At 55.5% G+C, this 16623-nt stretch overlaps 2 protein-coding genes across 2 annotated transcripts in view; both read left to right on the top strand.

The window, feature by feature from the left end:
• Positions 1-16623, top strand: part of LOC111944464 (FACT complex subunit SPT16) — a 32155-nt gene that overhangs the window by 284 nt on the left and 15248 nt on the right. Inside the window, exons 2-21 of the mRNA XM_086870656.1 lie at positions 899-991; positions 2338-2505; positions 3096-3248; positions 3779-3925; positions 4555-4706; positions 5475-5647; positions 6027-6117; positions 6205-6278; positions 6871-6983; positions 7609-7674; positions 7898-7993; positions 8672-8787; positions 9807-9960; positions 10608-10735; positions 10834-10969; positions 11493-11619; positions 12246-12364; positions 13612-13737; positions 15141-15253; positions 16085-16160. Coding sequence (XP_086726782.1) covers positions 899-991; positions 2338-2505; positions 3096-3248; positions 3779-3925; positions 4555-4706; positions 5475-5647; positions 6027-6117; positions 6205-6278; positions 6871-6983; positions 7609-7674; positions 7898-7993; positions 8672-8787; positions 9807-9960; positions 10608-10735; positions 10834-10969; positions 11493-11619; positions 12246-12364; positions 13612-13737; positions 15141-15253; positions 16085-16160 — 2421 coding nt within the window. The remainder of the gene's footprint in view (positions 1-898; positions 992-2337; positions 2506-3095; positions 3249-3778; positions 3926-4554; positions 4707-5474; positions 5648-6026; positions 6118-6204; positions 6279-6870; positions 6984-7608; positions 7675-7897; positions 7994-8671; positions 8788-9806; positions 9961-10607; positions 10736-10833; positions 10970-11492; positions 11620-12245; positions 12365-13611; positions 13738-15140; positions 15254-16084; positions 16161-16623) is intronic.
• Positions 16603-16623, top strand: part of LOC147647802 (FACT complex subunit SPT16-like) — an 8852-nt gene continuing 8831 nt past the window's right edge. Inside the window, exon 1 of the mRNA XM_086870867.1 lies at positions 16603-16613. Coding sequence (XP_086726993.1) covers positions 16603-16613 — 11 coding nt within the window. The remainder of the gene's footprint in view (positions 16614-16623) is intronic.

Here is a 16623-nt window from a genome sequence, read left to right as displayed (position 1 = left end):
CGGGGGGTTCGGGCCGGGTTCGGGGGGTTTCGGGCCCGGTTCGGGAGCTCCGGGCCGGGCTCGTGAGGAGCCCCCGGGATTGGGGGGGTTTGGAACCGGGATTGGGGCCGGGTTCGGGGGGTTCGGGCCCGGTTCGGGGGAGTTCGGGCCCAAGTCGGGTCGGGTTCGGGGGGTTTTGGGCCCGGTTCGGGGGAGTTCGGGCCCGGTTCGGGTATTGGCGGGAATTCGGGGCTGGTTTGAGGGGGTTTGGGGTGGATTTGGGAGATTTTGGGGTTTTGGGGATGGATTTGGGGGGGGATTTGGGGGATTTCAGGGTTTTTTTGGGGGATTTTGGAGTGGATTTCGGGGATTTTCTGGTAGATTTTGGGGTTTTGGGGTGGATTTGGGGGTTTGGGGTTGCTTTGGGTGATTTTGGGATGGATTTGAGGCATTTTGGGGTTGCTTTGGAGGTTTTGGGGTTGCCTTGAGGCATTTTGGGGTGGATGTGGGGGGCTCAGGGTTGTTTTGGGGGTGGATTTGGAGGATTTCGGGGAGGTTTGGGGTGTATCTCGGGGATTTTGGGGCAGATTTGGGGATTTCAGGGTTGATTTGAGGATTTTGGGTGGATTTGGGCGTTCCAGGGTTAATTTGGGGTGCATTTGGGGGTGTCAGGGTGGATTTTGGGGTGGATTTGGAGGATTTGGGGGTGGATTTGGAGGATTTGGGGGCGGATCTGGGGGTCTCAGGGTGGATTTTGGGGATTTTGGGGTGGATTTGGGAGTTCCAGGGCTGATTTAGGGTTTTTGGGGTGCATTTGGGGGTTTCAGGGTGGATTTTGGGGCAGATTTGGGGGTCTCAGGGTGGATTTGGGTATTTTGGGGTGGATCTGGGGGGGCTCTGACCCCGTTTCCCCCCCCAGAAAGGGGAGGATGAGCTCGGGGGCGTCGATGCCATCGCCGTGGCCGTGGGGGTGGACGAGGAGATCGTCTACGCCAAATCCACCGCGCTGCAGGTGGGGGTCCCCAAAAATCATCGTCCCTGGGGGTCCCAAAATCCCTGAGGAATCCCAAAATCATCCCTGGGGGTCCCAAAATCACCCCTGGGGGTCCCAAATCAATCCTGGGGGTCCCAAAATGCCTGAGAAATCCCAAAATCCCAAGAGAAATCCCAAAATCCCTGAGAAATCCCAAGAGAAATCCCAAAATCCCTGAGAAATCCCAAAATCATCTCTGGGTGTCCCAAAATCCTCCAGGAGATTCCCAAAGTCCCTGAGAAATTCCGAAATCCCAAGAGAAGTCCCAAATCCTGGGGGGTCCCAAATCCTCCAGGGGAATCCCAAAATCTCTGAGAAATCCCAAAATTCCTGAGAAATCCCAAAATCCCTGGGAAATCCCAAAATCCGTGGGAAATCCCCTGACAGGATCCGGGTGCCTTTGGGGCTTTTCCCAGAGATTTTGGGGCTTTTTCCAGAGGTTTTGGGGGTTTTTTTGTGGTTTTGAGAGAATTCCCAAAATACTCCCAGCCTTTCCCAAATTTTTTGAGATGCTCACGAATTTTGTATCATTTTTTAATATTTATTTTGTATCACATTTTATAATGTTTTTGTAATTTTATAATGCAACCCTATAATTTTATAAAACATTTCTATAATTTTGTAACACATTCCTATCATTTTTTGAGACGTTCCTATAATTTTTTAACACGTTCCTATTATTTTTTAGCGCGTTCCCACAGATTTTTGATTTAATTTTTAACTTCAATTTTAATTTTTTAATTTAAATTTATTTTTTAATTTTTAATTTTAATTTTTGGGGTGGCTCTCAGCACTTCTGAGAGGGTTGCTCTCGTTTTTTTGGGGTGAATTCCTCAGTTTTTGAGGAAATCCTCTCATTTTTTGGATTCCCTTTTGGTTTTGGTGGGGATTCTCATTTTTAGGACCTTTCCCATCATTTTTGGGACTTTTCTCATCGTTTTTGGGGTTTTTGGGACTCCCCCTGGTCATTTTTTGGGGTTTCCTGATCCCATTTGGGGTCCCCTGGTCACTTCTGGGGTTCCTCTCATCCTCTTTTGGGATTCCCTGGTCAGTTTTGGGATTTTTTGGTCACTTTTGGGTTTTTTTGGTCACTTTTGGAGTTTTTTGCTCACTTTTGGGGTTTCCCTGATCCCATTTGGGGTTTCTCTGGTCACTTTTGGGGTTCCTCTGTCCCCAGACGTGGCTGTTCGGCTACGAGCTGACGGACACGGTGATGCTGTCCCTGGCCCCGTGTCTGTGGGTCTGTCCCCGTGGGTCTGTCCCTGTGGGTCTGTCCCCGTGTGGGGTGCCCCACGGCGTGCCCCACGGCTGTCCCCTGTCCCCAGACGTGGCTGTTTGGCTACGAGCTGACGGACACGGTGATGCTGTTCTGCGAGGAGCGCGCGCTGTTCCTGGCCAGCCGCAAGAAGGTCGAGTTCCTCAAGCAGGTGGCCCAGGGCAAGGCCGAGGGGGCCAACGGGCTGCCGGCCATCACGCTGCTGGTCCGGGAGAAGGTGGGGCCTGCGGGGGGTTGGGGGGGCTTTGGGGGTCACTTTGGGGGGCCTGGGGGTCGCTTTGGGGGGTCTGGGGGGTCACTTTGGGGGGTCTGGGGGTCACTGTCAGGATCCCTTTGGGGCCTGGGGGGGGTTGGGGGGGCTTTGGGGGTCACTTTGGGGGGTCTGGGGGTCACTTTGGGGGGTCTGGGGGTCACTTTGGGGTCCTGGGGGTCACTTTGGGGGGCCCTGGGGGTCACTTTGGGGGTCACTTTGGGGGTCTGGGGGTCCTGGTTGGGGTTTGGGGGATTGTGGGGGTCATTTTGAGGGTCAGGGTGGGGTTTGGTGAGTCCTGGGGGTCACTTTGGGGGTCTCTTTGGGGCTTGGGGTAGGGTTGGGGGGTCGTGGGGGTCACTTTGGGGTTTGGGTGGGGTTTGGGGTCCTGGTTGGGGTTTTTGGGGATCTTGGGGGTCACTTTGGGGTCTCGGGGTGGCCCTGAGGGGGTTGGGGCAGGCCCCCCCCCGGGGCTGGGCGTGGCCTCCCTGTGCTGCCCCGCCCCTCTGTGACCCCGCCCCCAACGGCCCCGCCCCCCACGGCCCCGCCCCCCGCAGAACGAGAGCAACAAGGCCAACTTTGAGAAGCTGCTGGAGGCTCTCAAGAGCAGCCGGGGCGGGCGGCGCCTCGGGGTCTTCTCCAAGGACAAATTCCCGGGGGAGTTCATGAAGAGCTGGAACGACGCCCTCAGCAAGGAGGGCTTCGAGAAGGTCCCCGAGGGGCGGGGCCGGCCGGGTGGGAGGGGCCGGGGTGGGTGGGAGGGGCTGGGATGGTTCAAAGTTGGATTGGATTGGTCAAAGTTGGGTTGGGTGGTTCCAAGTTGAGTTGGAAGAGTTGGGCTGGATGGGTCAATATTGAGTTGGATTGGTCAAAATTGGGTTGGATTGGTCAGAGTTGGGTTGGATTGGTCAAAATTGGGTTGGTTTGGTCAAAATTGGGTTGGATCAGTCAAAGTTGGGTTGGATGGGTCAAGGTTGGGTTGGGTTGGTCAATATTGAGTTAAATTGGTCAAAATTGGGTTGGATGGGTCAAGGTTGGGTTGGATCTGGGTTGGAAGAGTTGAAGTTGGGTTGGAAGAGTTGAAGTTGGGTTGGATGGGTCAGGGTTGGGTTGGGTTGGTCAAGGTTGGGTTGGTCAAGGTTGGGTTGGTCAAGGTTGGGTTGGTCAAGGTTGGGCTGGAGCGGTCAGCGCCGGTTCGGACCGGCCGGACCCAGCCCCACGGCCGCCGCGCTGACCGCAGGTGGACGTGAGCGCGGCCGTGGCGCAGGCCATGGCGGCCAAGGAGGAGGTGGAGCTGCAGCTGATGCGCAAGGCGGCCGCCATCACCTCCGAGGTCTTCACCAAGTTCTTCAAGGAGCGCGTCATGGAGATCGTCGACGCCGACGAGGTTGGGCCGCGCGTTTTGGGGCAGAAACGGGAATTTCCAGGTCGGGTTGGACCAAAAATGGGAGTTTTGAGGTCAGGTTGGCCCAAAAATTTCATTTTGAAGTCGGGTTGAATGAAAAATGGGAGTTTTGAGGTCAGGTTGAACCAAAAACTTGATTTTGAGGTGAAGTTGGATTAAAAGTGGGAATTCTGAGACCAGGTTGGCCCAAAAATGGGACTTTTCAGGTCAAGTTGGTCCAAAAATTTCATTTTGAGGTCAGATTGGATTAAAAATGGGAATTTTGATGTTGGGTTGGACCAAAGATTGGATTTTGAGGTCAGACTGGGTTAAAAACAGGAGTTTTGAGGTCAGATTGGCCCAAAAGTCGGATTCTGAGGTCAGATTGAATTAAAAACAGGAGTTTTGAGCTCAGATCGACCCAAAAACAAGATTTCAAGCCCAGTTGAAATCAAACCCCCCCCATTTCACCCAAACCCCGTTCCTCGTCCCCCTCACCATTAATTAAAGCATTAATTAAGGCAACCTCCCCATGACCAATTTAACCCCCAAACTCCTGACTCTGAGGCCCCCCGGGTGGTCAAAGCAGCCGGGGCTGGCCCCAAACCGGGCGTTTCTGGCCCCAAACGCAGAAGGTGCGGCACAGCAAGCTGGCCGAGGCGGTGGAGAAGGCCATCGAGGAGAAGAAGTACCTGGCGGGCGCCGACCCCTCGGCCGTGGAGATGTGCTACCCCCCCATCATCCAGAGCGGCGGCAACTACAACCTCAAGTTCAGCGTGGTCAGGTGAGCCCCAAAACCCCCCAAATTCACCCCAAAAACGGGGGCTCTTCAACCCCAATTCGGGGTTTGCTGGGTGACAACGGCTCTGCCCTGAAAACAGCTCTTTTGCCCCCAAAATCCTGATTTTTTTTTCTTGCTAAATTGACAATTTTCCCCATTTTTTTTTGCCCCCCCCCTCCAAACCTCGTGGTTTTTGCCTTTTTTCCTCGCTGGGCTCTGGTTTTTATCCCAATTTTTTCCCATTTTTCTCTCTTTCTTTCCCGTTTTTTACATTTTTTCCCTATTTCCCCCATTTCTTCCCCGTTTTTCCCTCCTTTTTCTCTGCTTTAACCTGCATTTCCCATTTCTCCCATTTTTCCCTGTTTTTTCCTCATTTTCTCCCACATTTTCCCCCCCATTTTTTTCCCATTTTTTCCCCTTTTTTTCCATTTTTTTCCCATTTTTTTCCCCTTCCCCCCCCTTTTTTTATCATTTTCTACCTCATTTTGCCCCCGAATTTTTCCCCCATTTTCCCCCCATTTATTTTCCCTGTTTTTCTCCTATTTTCCCCCCATTTTTCCACATTTTTCCCCCATTTATTTTCCCTGTTTTGCCCCCTTTTTTTTTCCCTTTTCCCCCCTAATTTTTCCCCCATTTTTTCCCCGTTTTTCCCCATTTTCCCCCCATTTATTTTCCCTGTTTTTCTCCTATTTTCCCCCCATTTTCCCCCATTTATTTTCCCTGTTTTCCCCGTTTTTCCCGTTTCCCGCCGTTCTCTCCCCGTTGCCGTAGCGACAAGAGCCACATGCACTTCGGGGCCATCACCTGCTCCATGGGCATCCGCTACAAGTCCTACTGCTCCAACCTGGTGCGCACGCTGATGGTGGACCCCAGCCAGGACATGCAGGAGCACTACGGCTTCCTGCTGCAGCTGCAGGAGGTGCTGCTGCGCGAGCTGCGCCACGGTGAGCGTCCTGAGTGACCCTGAGTGACCGCTGAGTGACCACTGAGTGACCACTGACCCACCCGTCACTGACCCTGACTGACCCACCCATCACTGACCCCATCCCTGACCCCCCATGGCCACCACGGCTTCCTGCTGCAGCTGCAGGAGGTGCTGCTGCGCGAGCTGCGCCACGGTGAGCGTCCTGAGTGACCCCGAGTGACCGCTGAGTGACCACTGACCCACCCGTGACTGACCACTGACTGACCTCCCCATCCCTGACCCCGTAATCCCCCAGTAACCCCCACAGTGACCCCAATGACCCCTGAGTGACCCCAATGACCCCACTGACCCCTGAGTGACCCCACTGACCCCCGAGTGACCGCGAGTGACCGCCGCAGGCGCCAAGCTCTGCGACGTCTACGCCGCCGTCATGGACGTGGTCAAGAAGCAGCGGCCGGAGCTGCTGGGCAAGATCACCAAGAATTTGGGGTGAGAACGGGGGGTTTTGGGTCCGGCCGGGCCTGGGGGTCACTCGGTGGCCGCAGTGGTCACTCGGGGGTCACTCGGGGGCCGCAGGTTCGCCATGGGCATCGAGTTCCGCGAGGGCTCCCTGGTCATCAACAGCAAGAACCAGCAGCGCCTCAAGAAGGGTGAGAGCCCCGAAATCCCCCTTTTTCACCCCAAAATTCACCTATTGCCCCCAAATTCACCTTTCCTGACCCAAAATCCCCCTTTTTCACCCCAAATTCTCCATTTTTCACCCCAAAATTCACCTCTTACCCCCCCAAATCCCCTTTTTTCCCCAAAAAAATCCCAGTTTTTTTCCCCCTGGCTCTGTCTCCCCTCCCCCACGCGCGGTTTCCAATGTTTCCAGTGTTTTTCCCGATTCCGCAGTTTTTTGGTGTTTTTTTGTGTTTTTACTGATTCCGGTGTTTTTCTCGATTCTGGAGTTTTTTGGTGTTTTTTGGTGTTTTTTGCTGCTTTTCTCGATTCTGGTGATTTTTGCTGTTTTTTGCTGTTTTTCCTGATTCCGCTGTTTTTTGCCGTTTTTCCCGATTCCGCTGTTTTTTCCTGTTTTTTGCTGTTTTTCCCGATTCCGCTGTTTTTCCCGATTCCGGTGATTTTTGCTGTTTTTTGCAGTTTTTCCCGATTCCGGTGATTTTTGCTGTTTTTCGCCGTTTTTCCCGATTCCGCTGTTTTTTGCTGTTTTTCCCGATTCCGCTGTTTTTCACCCCGTTCCAGGGATGGTTTTCAGCGTCAACGTGGGGCTGTCGGAGCTGCCGGCGCGGGACGGGAAGCGGCCGGAGGAGCGGACGTACGCGCTCTTCATCGGCGACACCGTCATGGTGGACGAGGTGGGCGGGGCCAGCGACCACGGCCAATCACCGCAGGAGCCCGGCCCGGCCAATCACGGCCTTTCCTTCCCTTCCCATTAGCCAATCGCGTCCGTGTTCCTGCCAGCCAATCGCGGCCTTTCATTCCCATGGCCTCGGCCAATCACATGCATGTTCCTCTCGGCCAATCACAGCCTTTCCTTTCCATCCCCTCAGCCAATCGTGTCCTCCCTCCCCTGGGCCAATGGCGGCTTTTGCTTCCCACTCCCTCGGCCAATCATGTCCATGTTCCCCTCGGCCAATCGTGGCCTTTCCTTCCAACCCTTTCAGCCAATCGTGTCTCTCCTGCCCGTCTCCTCAGCCAATTGCGTTCTTGCTTCCCTCAGCCAATCACGTCTTTCCTTCCTCTCCGCTTGGCCAATCCCATGTCTCCTCTCGATCCCCTCGGCCAATGGCGTGTCTCCTTTCCCTCCCCTTGGCCAATCCCGTGTCTCGGTGCCGCTCTCAGCCAATGGCGTGTCTCGGTGCCGCTCTCAGCCAATGGCATGTCTCCTGTCCCTCCCCTTGGCCAATCCCGTGTCTCGGTGCCGCTCTCAGCCAATGGCGTGTCTCGGTGCCGCTCTCAGCCAATGGCGTGTCTCCGCAGGACGGCCCGGCCGTGGTTCTCACCTCGGTGAAGAAGAAAGTGAAAAACGTCGGAATTTTCCTCAAGGTCAGCCCCGGCTTTGGGTCCAAACCCGGCGATTTTGGGAAAACCCGCGGGAGCCGCCGATTTTGGGGGGAATCCTGGGGAATTTGGGGTTTGGGGGGGTTTTGGGGTGAGATTGGAGGATTTTGGGGTGAGATTTGAGGATTTTGGGGTGGGATTGGAGGATTTTGGGGCAGGATTGGAGGATTTTGGGGTTTTTAACCAAAATTGGGGTTTTTGTCCCCAGAATGAGGATGAGGACGAGGAGGAGCCGGACAAGGACGCGGCCGAGGATCTCCTGGGCCGCAGCTCCCGCGCCGCCCTCCTGACCGAGCGCACACGGGTGGGTCACTACACTGACCACTGACCACTAGTGACCACTGACCCATCACTGACCCCTGACCCATCACTGACCGCCCTCCTGACCGAGCGCACGCGGGTGGGTCACTACACTGACCACTGACCACTAGTGACCACTGACCACTGACCCCACACTGACCCATCACTGACCACTGACCCATCACTGACCCCACACTGACCCATCACTGACCCATCACTGACCGCCGTCCTGACCGAGCGCACACGGGTGGGCCATTAAACTGAGCACTAGTGACCACTGACCAGTGACGCATCACTGACCACTGACCCATCACTGACCACACTGACCACTGACCACACTGACCACTTCCCGCTGTCCCCACTGACCACACTGACCCCACTGACCACTGCCCACTGTCCCCACTGACCACACTGACCGTTGTCCCCACTGTCCCCACTGACCGCACTGACCCCAACGTCCCTGCTGACTGCACTGACCCCACTGACCCCACTGACCGCACTGACCCCACTGACCCCACTGCCCGCACTGCCCGCACTGACCGCTGTTCCGGCTGACCCCACTGACCGCACTGTCCCCGCTGACCGCACTGCCCGCACTGACCGCTGTCCCCACTGTCCCCGCTGTCCCCACTGACCGCACTGCCCGCACTGCCCGCACTGACCGCTGTCCTGGCTGCGGCAGAACGAGCTGACGGCGGAGGAGAAGCGCCGGGCGCACCAGAAGGAGTTGGCGGCGCAGCTGAACGAGGACGCGCGGCGGCGCCTGACGGAGCAGCGCGGGGAGCAGCAGACGCAAAAGTACCGGCGATTCCCCGATTGCCACCCGAATCCTGACCCAGATCCTGACCCAAATCCTGAATCCTGACCCGAATCCTGACCCAAATCCTGACCCAGATCCTGAATCCTGACCCAGATCCTGAATCCTGACCCGAATCCTGACCCAGATCCTGACCCAAATCCTGACCCGAATCCTGACCCAGATCCTGAATCCTGACCCAAATCCTGACCCGGGCCCCGGGGCCTGACCCAGATCCTGACCCAAATCCTGACCCGAATCCTGACCCAGATCCTGAATCCTGACCCGAATCTGATCCAGATCCTGACCCAAATCCTGAATCCTGACCCAGATCCTGACCCAGATCCTGAATCCTGACCCAGACCCCGAGTCCTGACCCAAATCCTGACCCAAACCCTGGATCCTGATCTGAATCCTGACCCAGATCCCAAATCCTGACCCGAATCCTGACCCAGATCCCTAATCCTGACCCAAATCATGAAATCTGACTCAAATCCTGATCCAAATCCTGACCCAAACCCTGGATCGTGATCTGAATCCTGACCAGATCTCGATTCCTGACCCAAATCCTGACCCAGATCCTGGATCCTGACCCAAATCCTGACCCAATTCCCCTCTCCCCCTCCGAATTCCCAGATTTCCCCCCAAATTCCTGAATTTCCCTCCCAAATTCCCGAATTTCCCCCCAAACTCCCAGATTTCCCTCCCGAATTCCCAGATTTCCCCCCCCCAATTCCCAAATTCACAAATTTCCCCCCGAATTCCCGAATTTCCCCCCCGAATTCCCGAATTTCCCCCCGAATTCCCGAATTTCGCCCCCCGAATTCCCGGATTCCCCCCCGAATTCCCGGATTTCCCCCCGAATTCCCGTATTTCCCCCCCGAATTCCCGGATTTCCCCCCCGAATTCCCGAATTCCAAGATTTCCCCCCCGAATTCCCAAATTTCCCCCCCGAATTCCCGAATTTCCCCCCCGAATTCCCGGATTCCCCCCCGAATTCCCGCGCTCCCCGCCCCGGCAGGGCGCGGAAGTCCAACGTCTCCTACAAGAGCGCGGCGCTGCTGCCCAAGGAGCCGCACGTGCGGGAGATGAAGATCTACATCGACAAGAAGTACGAGAGCGTCATCATGCCGGTCTTCGGCATCGCCACGCCCTTCCACATCGCCACCATCAAGGTGGGGCTTCCGGGCATTGTCCGGGGATTTTGGGGGGGCTGTTTGGGGTCCCACCACACCTGGACGTGGTTCTGGGGTCCCACCATCCCATTCCAGGTGTTTTTGGGGTGCCACCATCCCATTCCAGGTGTTTTTGGGGTCCCACCATACCTGGATGTGCTTTTGGGGTCCCACCATCCCATTCCAGGTGTTTTTGGGGTCCCACCACTTCTGGACGTGGTTCTGGGGTCCCACCGTCCCATTCCAGGTGTTTTTGGGGTCCCACCATCCCATTCCAGGTGGTTTTGGGATCCCATCTCCAATTTCCAGGTGGTTTTGAGGTCCCACCATCCTATTCCAGGTGGTTTTGGGGTTCCACCACACCTGGACGTGGTTTTGGGGTCCCACCATCCCATTCTGCTTGGTTTTGGGGTCTCACCACACCTGGATGTGGTTTTGGGTTCCTGCCTCCAATTTCAAGGTGTTTTTCTTGGTCCCACCACACCTGGACGCGGTTTTGGGTTCCCACCATCCCATCCCAGGTGTTTTTGTGGTCCCACCCCCTTCCCAAGCCCGTTTCTCTGCCCCTCCCCTCTCTCCCCACCCCAAATCCCCGTTTTTTCCCCCCCATTCCACCCTGACCCCGATTTCCCCACGTTTCTCCCCAGAACATCAGCATGTCAGTGGAGGGCGACTACACCTACCTGCGCATCAACTTCTTCTGCCCGGGCAGCGCCCTGGGCCGCAACGAGGGCAACATCTTCCCCAACCCCGAGGCCACCTTCGTCAAGGAGATGTGGGTGTCCACCCCCCAGCCCTCCGGCCAGCCCCGCGGGGCGGTCAGCGCGGCCTGGCGTGGCCGCGGGGTCACCCCGGTGGCCGCTGTGTCCGCAGAACCTACCGGGCGTCCAACCTGAAGCCGCCGGGCGAGTCGACGGTGCCGGCGTCCAACCTGCAGAACGCCTTCCGCATCATCAAGGAGGTGCAGAAGCGCTACAAGACCCGGGAGGCCGAGGAGAAGGAGAAGGAGGTGGGCAGTGGTCAGCCGGGGGTCAGCCAGGGGTCACACGGAGTGGCCGGAGCACGGGGGTTGAGCGGGCAGTGAGTGGTGGGTGGGTGGTCTCGGAGGGGTGGTGGAGCGGGCATGGAGAGTTGGGTGGACGTTGGGTGGTCAGCGAACGGTCAGTGGGTGGTGAGTGGTCATTGGGTAGATGTTGAGTGGTCAGTGGATGTTGGGTGACCAATGAATGGTCAGTGAGCGGTCAGTGGGTGGTCGGTGAGTGGTCATTGGGTGGATGTTGAGTGGTCAGTTAATGGTCATTGAGTGACCAATGAATGGTTAGTGGGTGGTCAGTGAGTGGTCACTGGGTGGTCAATCAATGGTCAGTGAATGACCATTCAGTGGACGTTGGGTCACCAACCAATGGTCATCAAGTGGACACTGGGAGGGCACTGAGTGGTCCAAGAGCGGTCACCACCGAGTGGTCACCGAGCGGTCACCGAGTGGTCACCGAGCGGTCACCGAGCGGTCAGCGCTGCTCTGGTGTCCACAGGGCATCGTCAAGCAGGACTCGCTGGTCATCAACCTCAACCGCAGCAACCCCAAGCTGAAGGACCTCTACATCCGGCCCAACATCGCCCAGAAGCGCATGCAGGGCGCGCTGGAGGCCCACGTCAACGGTGACCCAAAAACCCCCAAAATCACCCCAAAAAACCCCCAAAACCCAAAAAAACCCCAAACCCGGGTCTTTGGGGTGGAGCTTCGGGGAGGAACTCAAAGTTCTGGGGGGGTTCTCTGGATGCTTTGGGGTTTTTTTGGAGTTCTTTGAGATGTTTGGGAGTTCCTCAAGGTTCTTCTGGAGTTCTTCAAAGAATTTTTGGGGTTTTTCAGCATTTTTGGGGGTTCCTCAAGGTTTTCTGGAGTTTCTCAAGGGATTTTGGGGTTTTTGGGTGTTTCTGGGGCTCTTCTGTGTCTTCTGAGGTTCTTCTGAAGTTCCTCAAGGTTCTTCTGGAGTTCCTCGAGGAATTTTTGGGGTTCTTCAAGCGTTTTTTGGGGGTTCCTCAAGGTTTCTTGGGATCCCTCAAGGAATTTTGGGGTTTTTTGGGTTCTTCTGTGTTTCCTGAGGTTCTCCTGGAGTTCCTCAAGGGTTTGAGGGTTCCTTCAGTGCTTTTCGTTGGTCCTTTGAGCTTTCTTGGACATTCTCGATGGTTTTCCTCCTGTTTTTTGGGGTCTCCGTGGATTTCGGGGCGTTTTCCGTGGATTTTGGGGCGATCTTCACGCTTTTGGGGGTTTTTGGTCCCCCCAGGGTTCCGTTTCACCTCGGTGCGGGGGGACAAGGTGGACATCCTGTACAACAACATCAAGCACGCCGTGTTCCAGCCCTGCGACGGCGAGATGATCATCGTGCTGCACTTCCACCTCAAGGTGCGCCCGGCCTTTGGGGCAAAAAACGCCGGATTTGGGCAAAAAAACGGAATTCTGGGCAAAAGCCCCACGGTTTTGGGGCGAAACCCCGAGATTTTGGGGCGGAACCTTTTGGGTTTTAGGGCAGTTCCTGGGTGGGCTCAAACCCATCAATTGGGGATGAAACCCCCGGATTTTGGGTTGAAATCCTGGGATTTTGGGGCTGCAAGGTCAAGCACCCCCGTTTTGGGTGACAATCCCATGGTTTTGGGTGAAACCCGCTGGGTTTGGCTCAAGTTTGATGGTTCTGCCGCAAAGCTCTGCCTTGGCCTCAAAACTGGGTGGATTTGGGTCAAAACTTGGCCGTTTTGGTCCAAAACCTGGAATTTGGAGTCTGGACTGCTTGAGCTGGGGCAGAAATCGGGGATTTCCTGGGATTTCCCGGGATTTGTTAGGATTTCCCGGGATTTGTTGGGATTTCCCGGGATTTCCCAGGATTTCCCGGGATTTCCTGGGATTTGTTGGGATTTCCTGGGATTTGTTGGGATTTCTTGGGATTTCCCAGGATTTCCTGGGATTTCCCAGGATTTCCCGGGATTTGTTAGGATTTCCCGGGATTTCCTGGGATTTGTTGGGATTTCCCGGGATTTGTTGGGATTTCCTGGGATTTCCCAGGATTTCCTGGGATTTGTTGGGATTTCCCGGGATTTCCCAGGATTTCCCGGGATTTCCTGGGATTTGTTGGGATTTCCCGGGATTTCCTGGGATTTCCCAGGATTTCCTGGGATTTGTTGGGATTTCCCGGGATTTCCTGGGATTTGTTGGGATTTCCCAGGATTTCCTGGGATTTGCTGGGATTTGTTGGGATTTCCCGGGATTTGTTGGGATTTCCTGGGATTTCCCGGGATTTCCCCGGATTTCCCCGAATTTCCCCGAATTCCCGGGATTTTCCCCGAATTCCGGGATTTTCCCCAATCCCCCCTTTCTGCCCCCAGAACGCCATCATGTTCGGCAAGAAGCGGCACGGGATTTCCCGGGATTTCCCGGGATTTCCCGGGATTTGTTGGGATTTCCCGGGATTTCCCGGGATTTCCCGGGATTTCCCCGAATTCCGGGATTTTCCCCAATCCCCCCTTTCTGCCCCCAGAACGCCATCATGTTCGGCAAGAAGCGGCACGGGATTTGTTGGGATTTCCCGGGATTTCCCGGGATTTCCCGGGATTTCCCCAATTCCGGGATTTTCCCCAATCCCCCCTTTCTGCCCCCAGAACGCCATCATGTTCGGCAAGAAGCGGCACACGGACGTGCAGTTCTACACCGAGGTGGGCGAGATCACCACCGACCTGGGCAAGCACCAGCACATGCACGACCGCGACGACCTCTACGCCGAGCAGGTGCGGCCCCGCCCCTTCCGGAACCTTCCGGGACCTTCCGGAACCTTCCCGGCCCCGCCCCTTCCGGAACCTTCCGGAACCTTCCCGGCCCCGCCCCTTCCGGAACCCTCTGGAACCTTCCGGAACCTTCCCGGCCCCGCCCCTTCCGGGACCTTCCGGGACCTTCCGGAACCTTCCCGGCCCCGCCCCTTCCGGAATCCTCCAGAACCTTCTGGAACCTTTCTGCACCTTCTCCAAACTTCTGAGCCTTCTGGAACCTTCCCAAACCTTCCAGAACCTTCTGGAACCTTCCCAAACTTTCTGAAACCTTCCAGAACGTTCTGGAACTTTCCAGAACCTTCCCCAACCTTCCCCAACCTTCCAAAACCTTCCCCAACCTTCCTGCCCCTTCCAGAACCTTCTGGAACTTTCCAGAACCTTCCCCACCCTTCCTGGCGCTTTGGGCTCAATCCCGGCCGTTTCGGGGCCGTTCCCGCTGCATTTTTAACCTTTTATTTTTTAAAGGAGTTTCTATTTTTGAGATTTTGGGGCGTTTTCCCGGGATTTGGGAAACAGAAGCGTTTTGGGGTGGTTCCGATGGGATTTTGGGGAACAGAAGCGTTTTGGGGCCGTTCCAATGGGATTTTGGGGCGTTTTCCCGGGATTTCGGGGCGGGAGAAGCGTTTTGGGGCCGTTCCGATGGGATTTTGGGGCCGTTCCGATGGGATTTTGGGGAACAGAAGCGTTTTGGGGCCGTTCCGATGGGATTTTGGGGCGTTTTCCTGGGATTTCGGGAACAGAAGGTTTTTGGGGTGGTTCCGATGGGATTTTGGCGCGTTTTCCCGGGATTTCGGGGCGGGAGAAGCGTTTTTGGGTGGTTCCGATGGGATTTTGGGGAGCAGAAGGTTTTGGGGCCGTTCCGATGGGATTTTGGGGCGTTTTCCCGGGATTTTGGGGAACAGAAGGTTTTGGGGCCGTTCCGATGGGATTTTGGGGCGTTTTCCCGGGATTTGGGGAACAGAAGGGTTTTGGGGCCGTTCCGATGGGATTTTGGGGCGTTTTCCCGGGATTTGGGGGAACAGAAGGTTTTTGGGGCCGTTCCGATGGGATTTTGGGGAACAGAAGCGTTTTGGGGCCGTTCCGATGGGATTTTGGGGCGTTTTCCCGGGATTTGGGGAACAGAAGGTTTTTGGGGCCGTTCCGATGGGATTTTGGGGCGTTTTCCCGGGATTTGGGGAACAGAAAGTTTTGGAGCCGTTCCGATGGGATTTTGGGGCGTTTTCCCGGGATTTCGGGGCGGGAGAAGCGTTTTGGGGCCGTTCCGATGGGATTTTGGGGCCGTTCCAATGGGATTTTGGGGAACAGAAGGGTTTTGGGGCCGTTCCGATGGGATTTTGGGGCGTTTTCCCGGGATTTCGGGGCAGATGGAGCGGGAGATGCGGCACAAGCTGAAAACGGCCTTCAAGAACTTCATCGAGAAGGTGGAGGCGCTGACCAAGGAGGAGCTGGAGTTCGAGGTGCCCTTCCGGGAGCTGGGGTGAGTCCGGGGCGGAAAAGGCGGAAAACGGGAAAAAAGGAGAGAAAAGGGGGATGTGGGGGGGAAAACACAAAAAAAATCCGGGGAATTTCAGGGGATTTGGGGTCGTTTCCTGACTCCGGGGGAGCTTTGGGGTGTTTTACCTCCTCTTGGGGATTTTTCCCTCCCTTTTTGGGATTTTCTCTCCTTTTTTTGGGGTCTTTCCATTCCTTTTTAAGGTTTTTCCTTCCCTTTTGGGGATTTTTCCTCCCTTTTTGGGATTTCTCCTCTTTTTTGGGATTTTGGCTTCGTTTTGGGGATTTTTTTCCTCACTTTTTAAGGTTTTTCCCTCCCCTTTTTGGATTTCTCCTCTTTTTTGGGATTTTCTCTCCTTTTTTGGGATTTTTCCCCCCTTTTTGGTATTTCCCTCTGTTTTTAGGGATTTCTCTCCCTTTTTGGGGTTTTTCCCTCCGTTTTGGGATTTCTTTCCCTTTTTTGGGATTTTTTTTCTCCCTTTTTTGGGGGATTTTCCCTCATTTTTGGGATTTTCCCTCCCTTTTTTTGGGATTTTCCTCCTTTTTTGGGATCTCCCCAGGTGAGTTTTGGGGTGAGTTTTGGGGTGAATTTTGGGGTATTTTGGAGTGAGTTTTGGGGTATTTTGGGGTGAGTTTTGGGTGAATTTTGGGGTATTTTGGGGTGAGTTTTGGGGTATTTTGGGGTGAGTTTTGGGTGAATTTTGGGGTATTTTGGCATGAGTTTTGGGGTGAATTTTGGGGTGAGTTTTGGGGTGTTTTGGGGTGAGTTTTGGGGTGAGTTTTGGGGTGATTTGCGGTTGTTTCCGGTGTTTTCCAGGTTCAATGGCGCCCCCTACCGCAGCACCTGCCTCCTGCAGCCCACGAGCAGCGCCCTGGTGAACTGCACCGAGTGGGTACGTGGGGGACTGACAGGTGTGGGACAGGTGGGACAGGTGGGACAGGTACAGGTGTGACAGGCACAGGTGTGTGACAGGTACAGGTGTGTGACAGATACAGGTGAACTGCACCGAGTGGGTACGTGAGGGGTACAGGTGTGGGACAGGTGTGACAGGTGTGACAGGTGTGAGACAGGTGTGACAGGTGTGACAGGTGTGACAGGTGTGACAGGTGTGACAGGTACAGGTGTGTGACAGGTACAGGTGAACTGCACCGAGTGGGTACGTGAGGGACTGACAGGTGTGGGACAGGTGTGACAGGTGTGAGACAGGTGTGACAGGTGTGACAGGTACAGGTGTGTGACAGATACAGGTGAACTGTACCGAGTGGGTACGTGAGGGACTGACAGGTGTGGGACAGGTGTGACAGGTGTGACAGGTACAGGTGTGTGACAGGTACATGTGTGACAGGTACAGGTGT

The sequence above is a fragment of the Cyanistes caeruleus genome, chromosome 33 (genome assembly GCF_971803275.1).
Source record: "Cyanistes caeruleus chromosome 33, bCyaCae1.hap1.1, whole genome shotgun sequence".
In the NCBI taxonomy this organism is placed as follows: domain Eukaryota; kingdom Metazoa; phylum Chordata; class Aves; order Passeriformes; family Paridae; genus Cyanistes; species Cyanistes caeruleus.
This window is presented reverse-complemented; position numbering and strand designations above follow the sequence as displayed.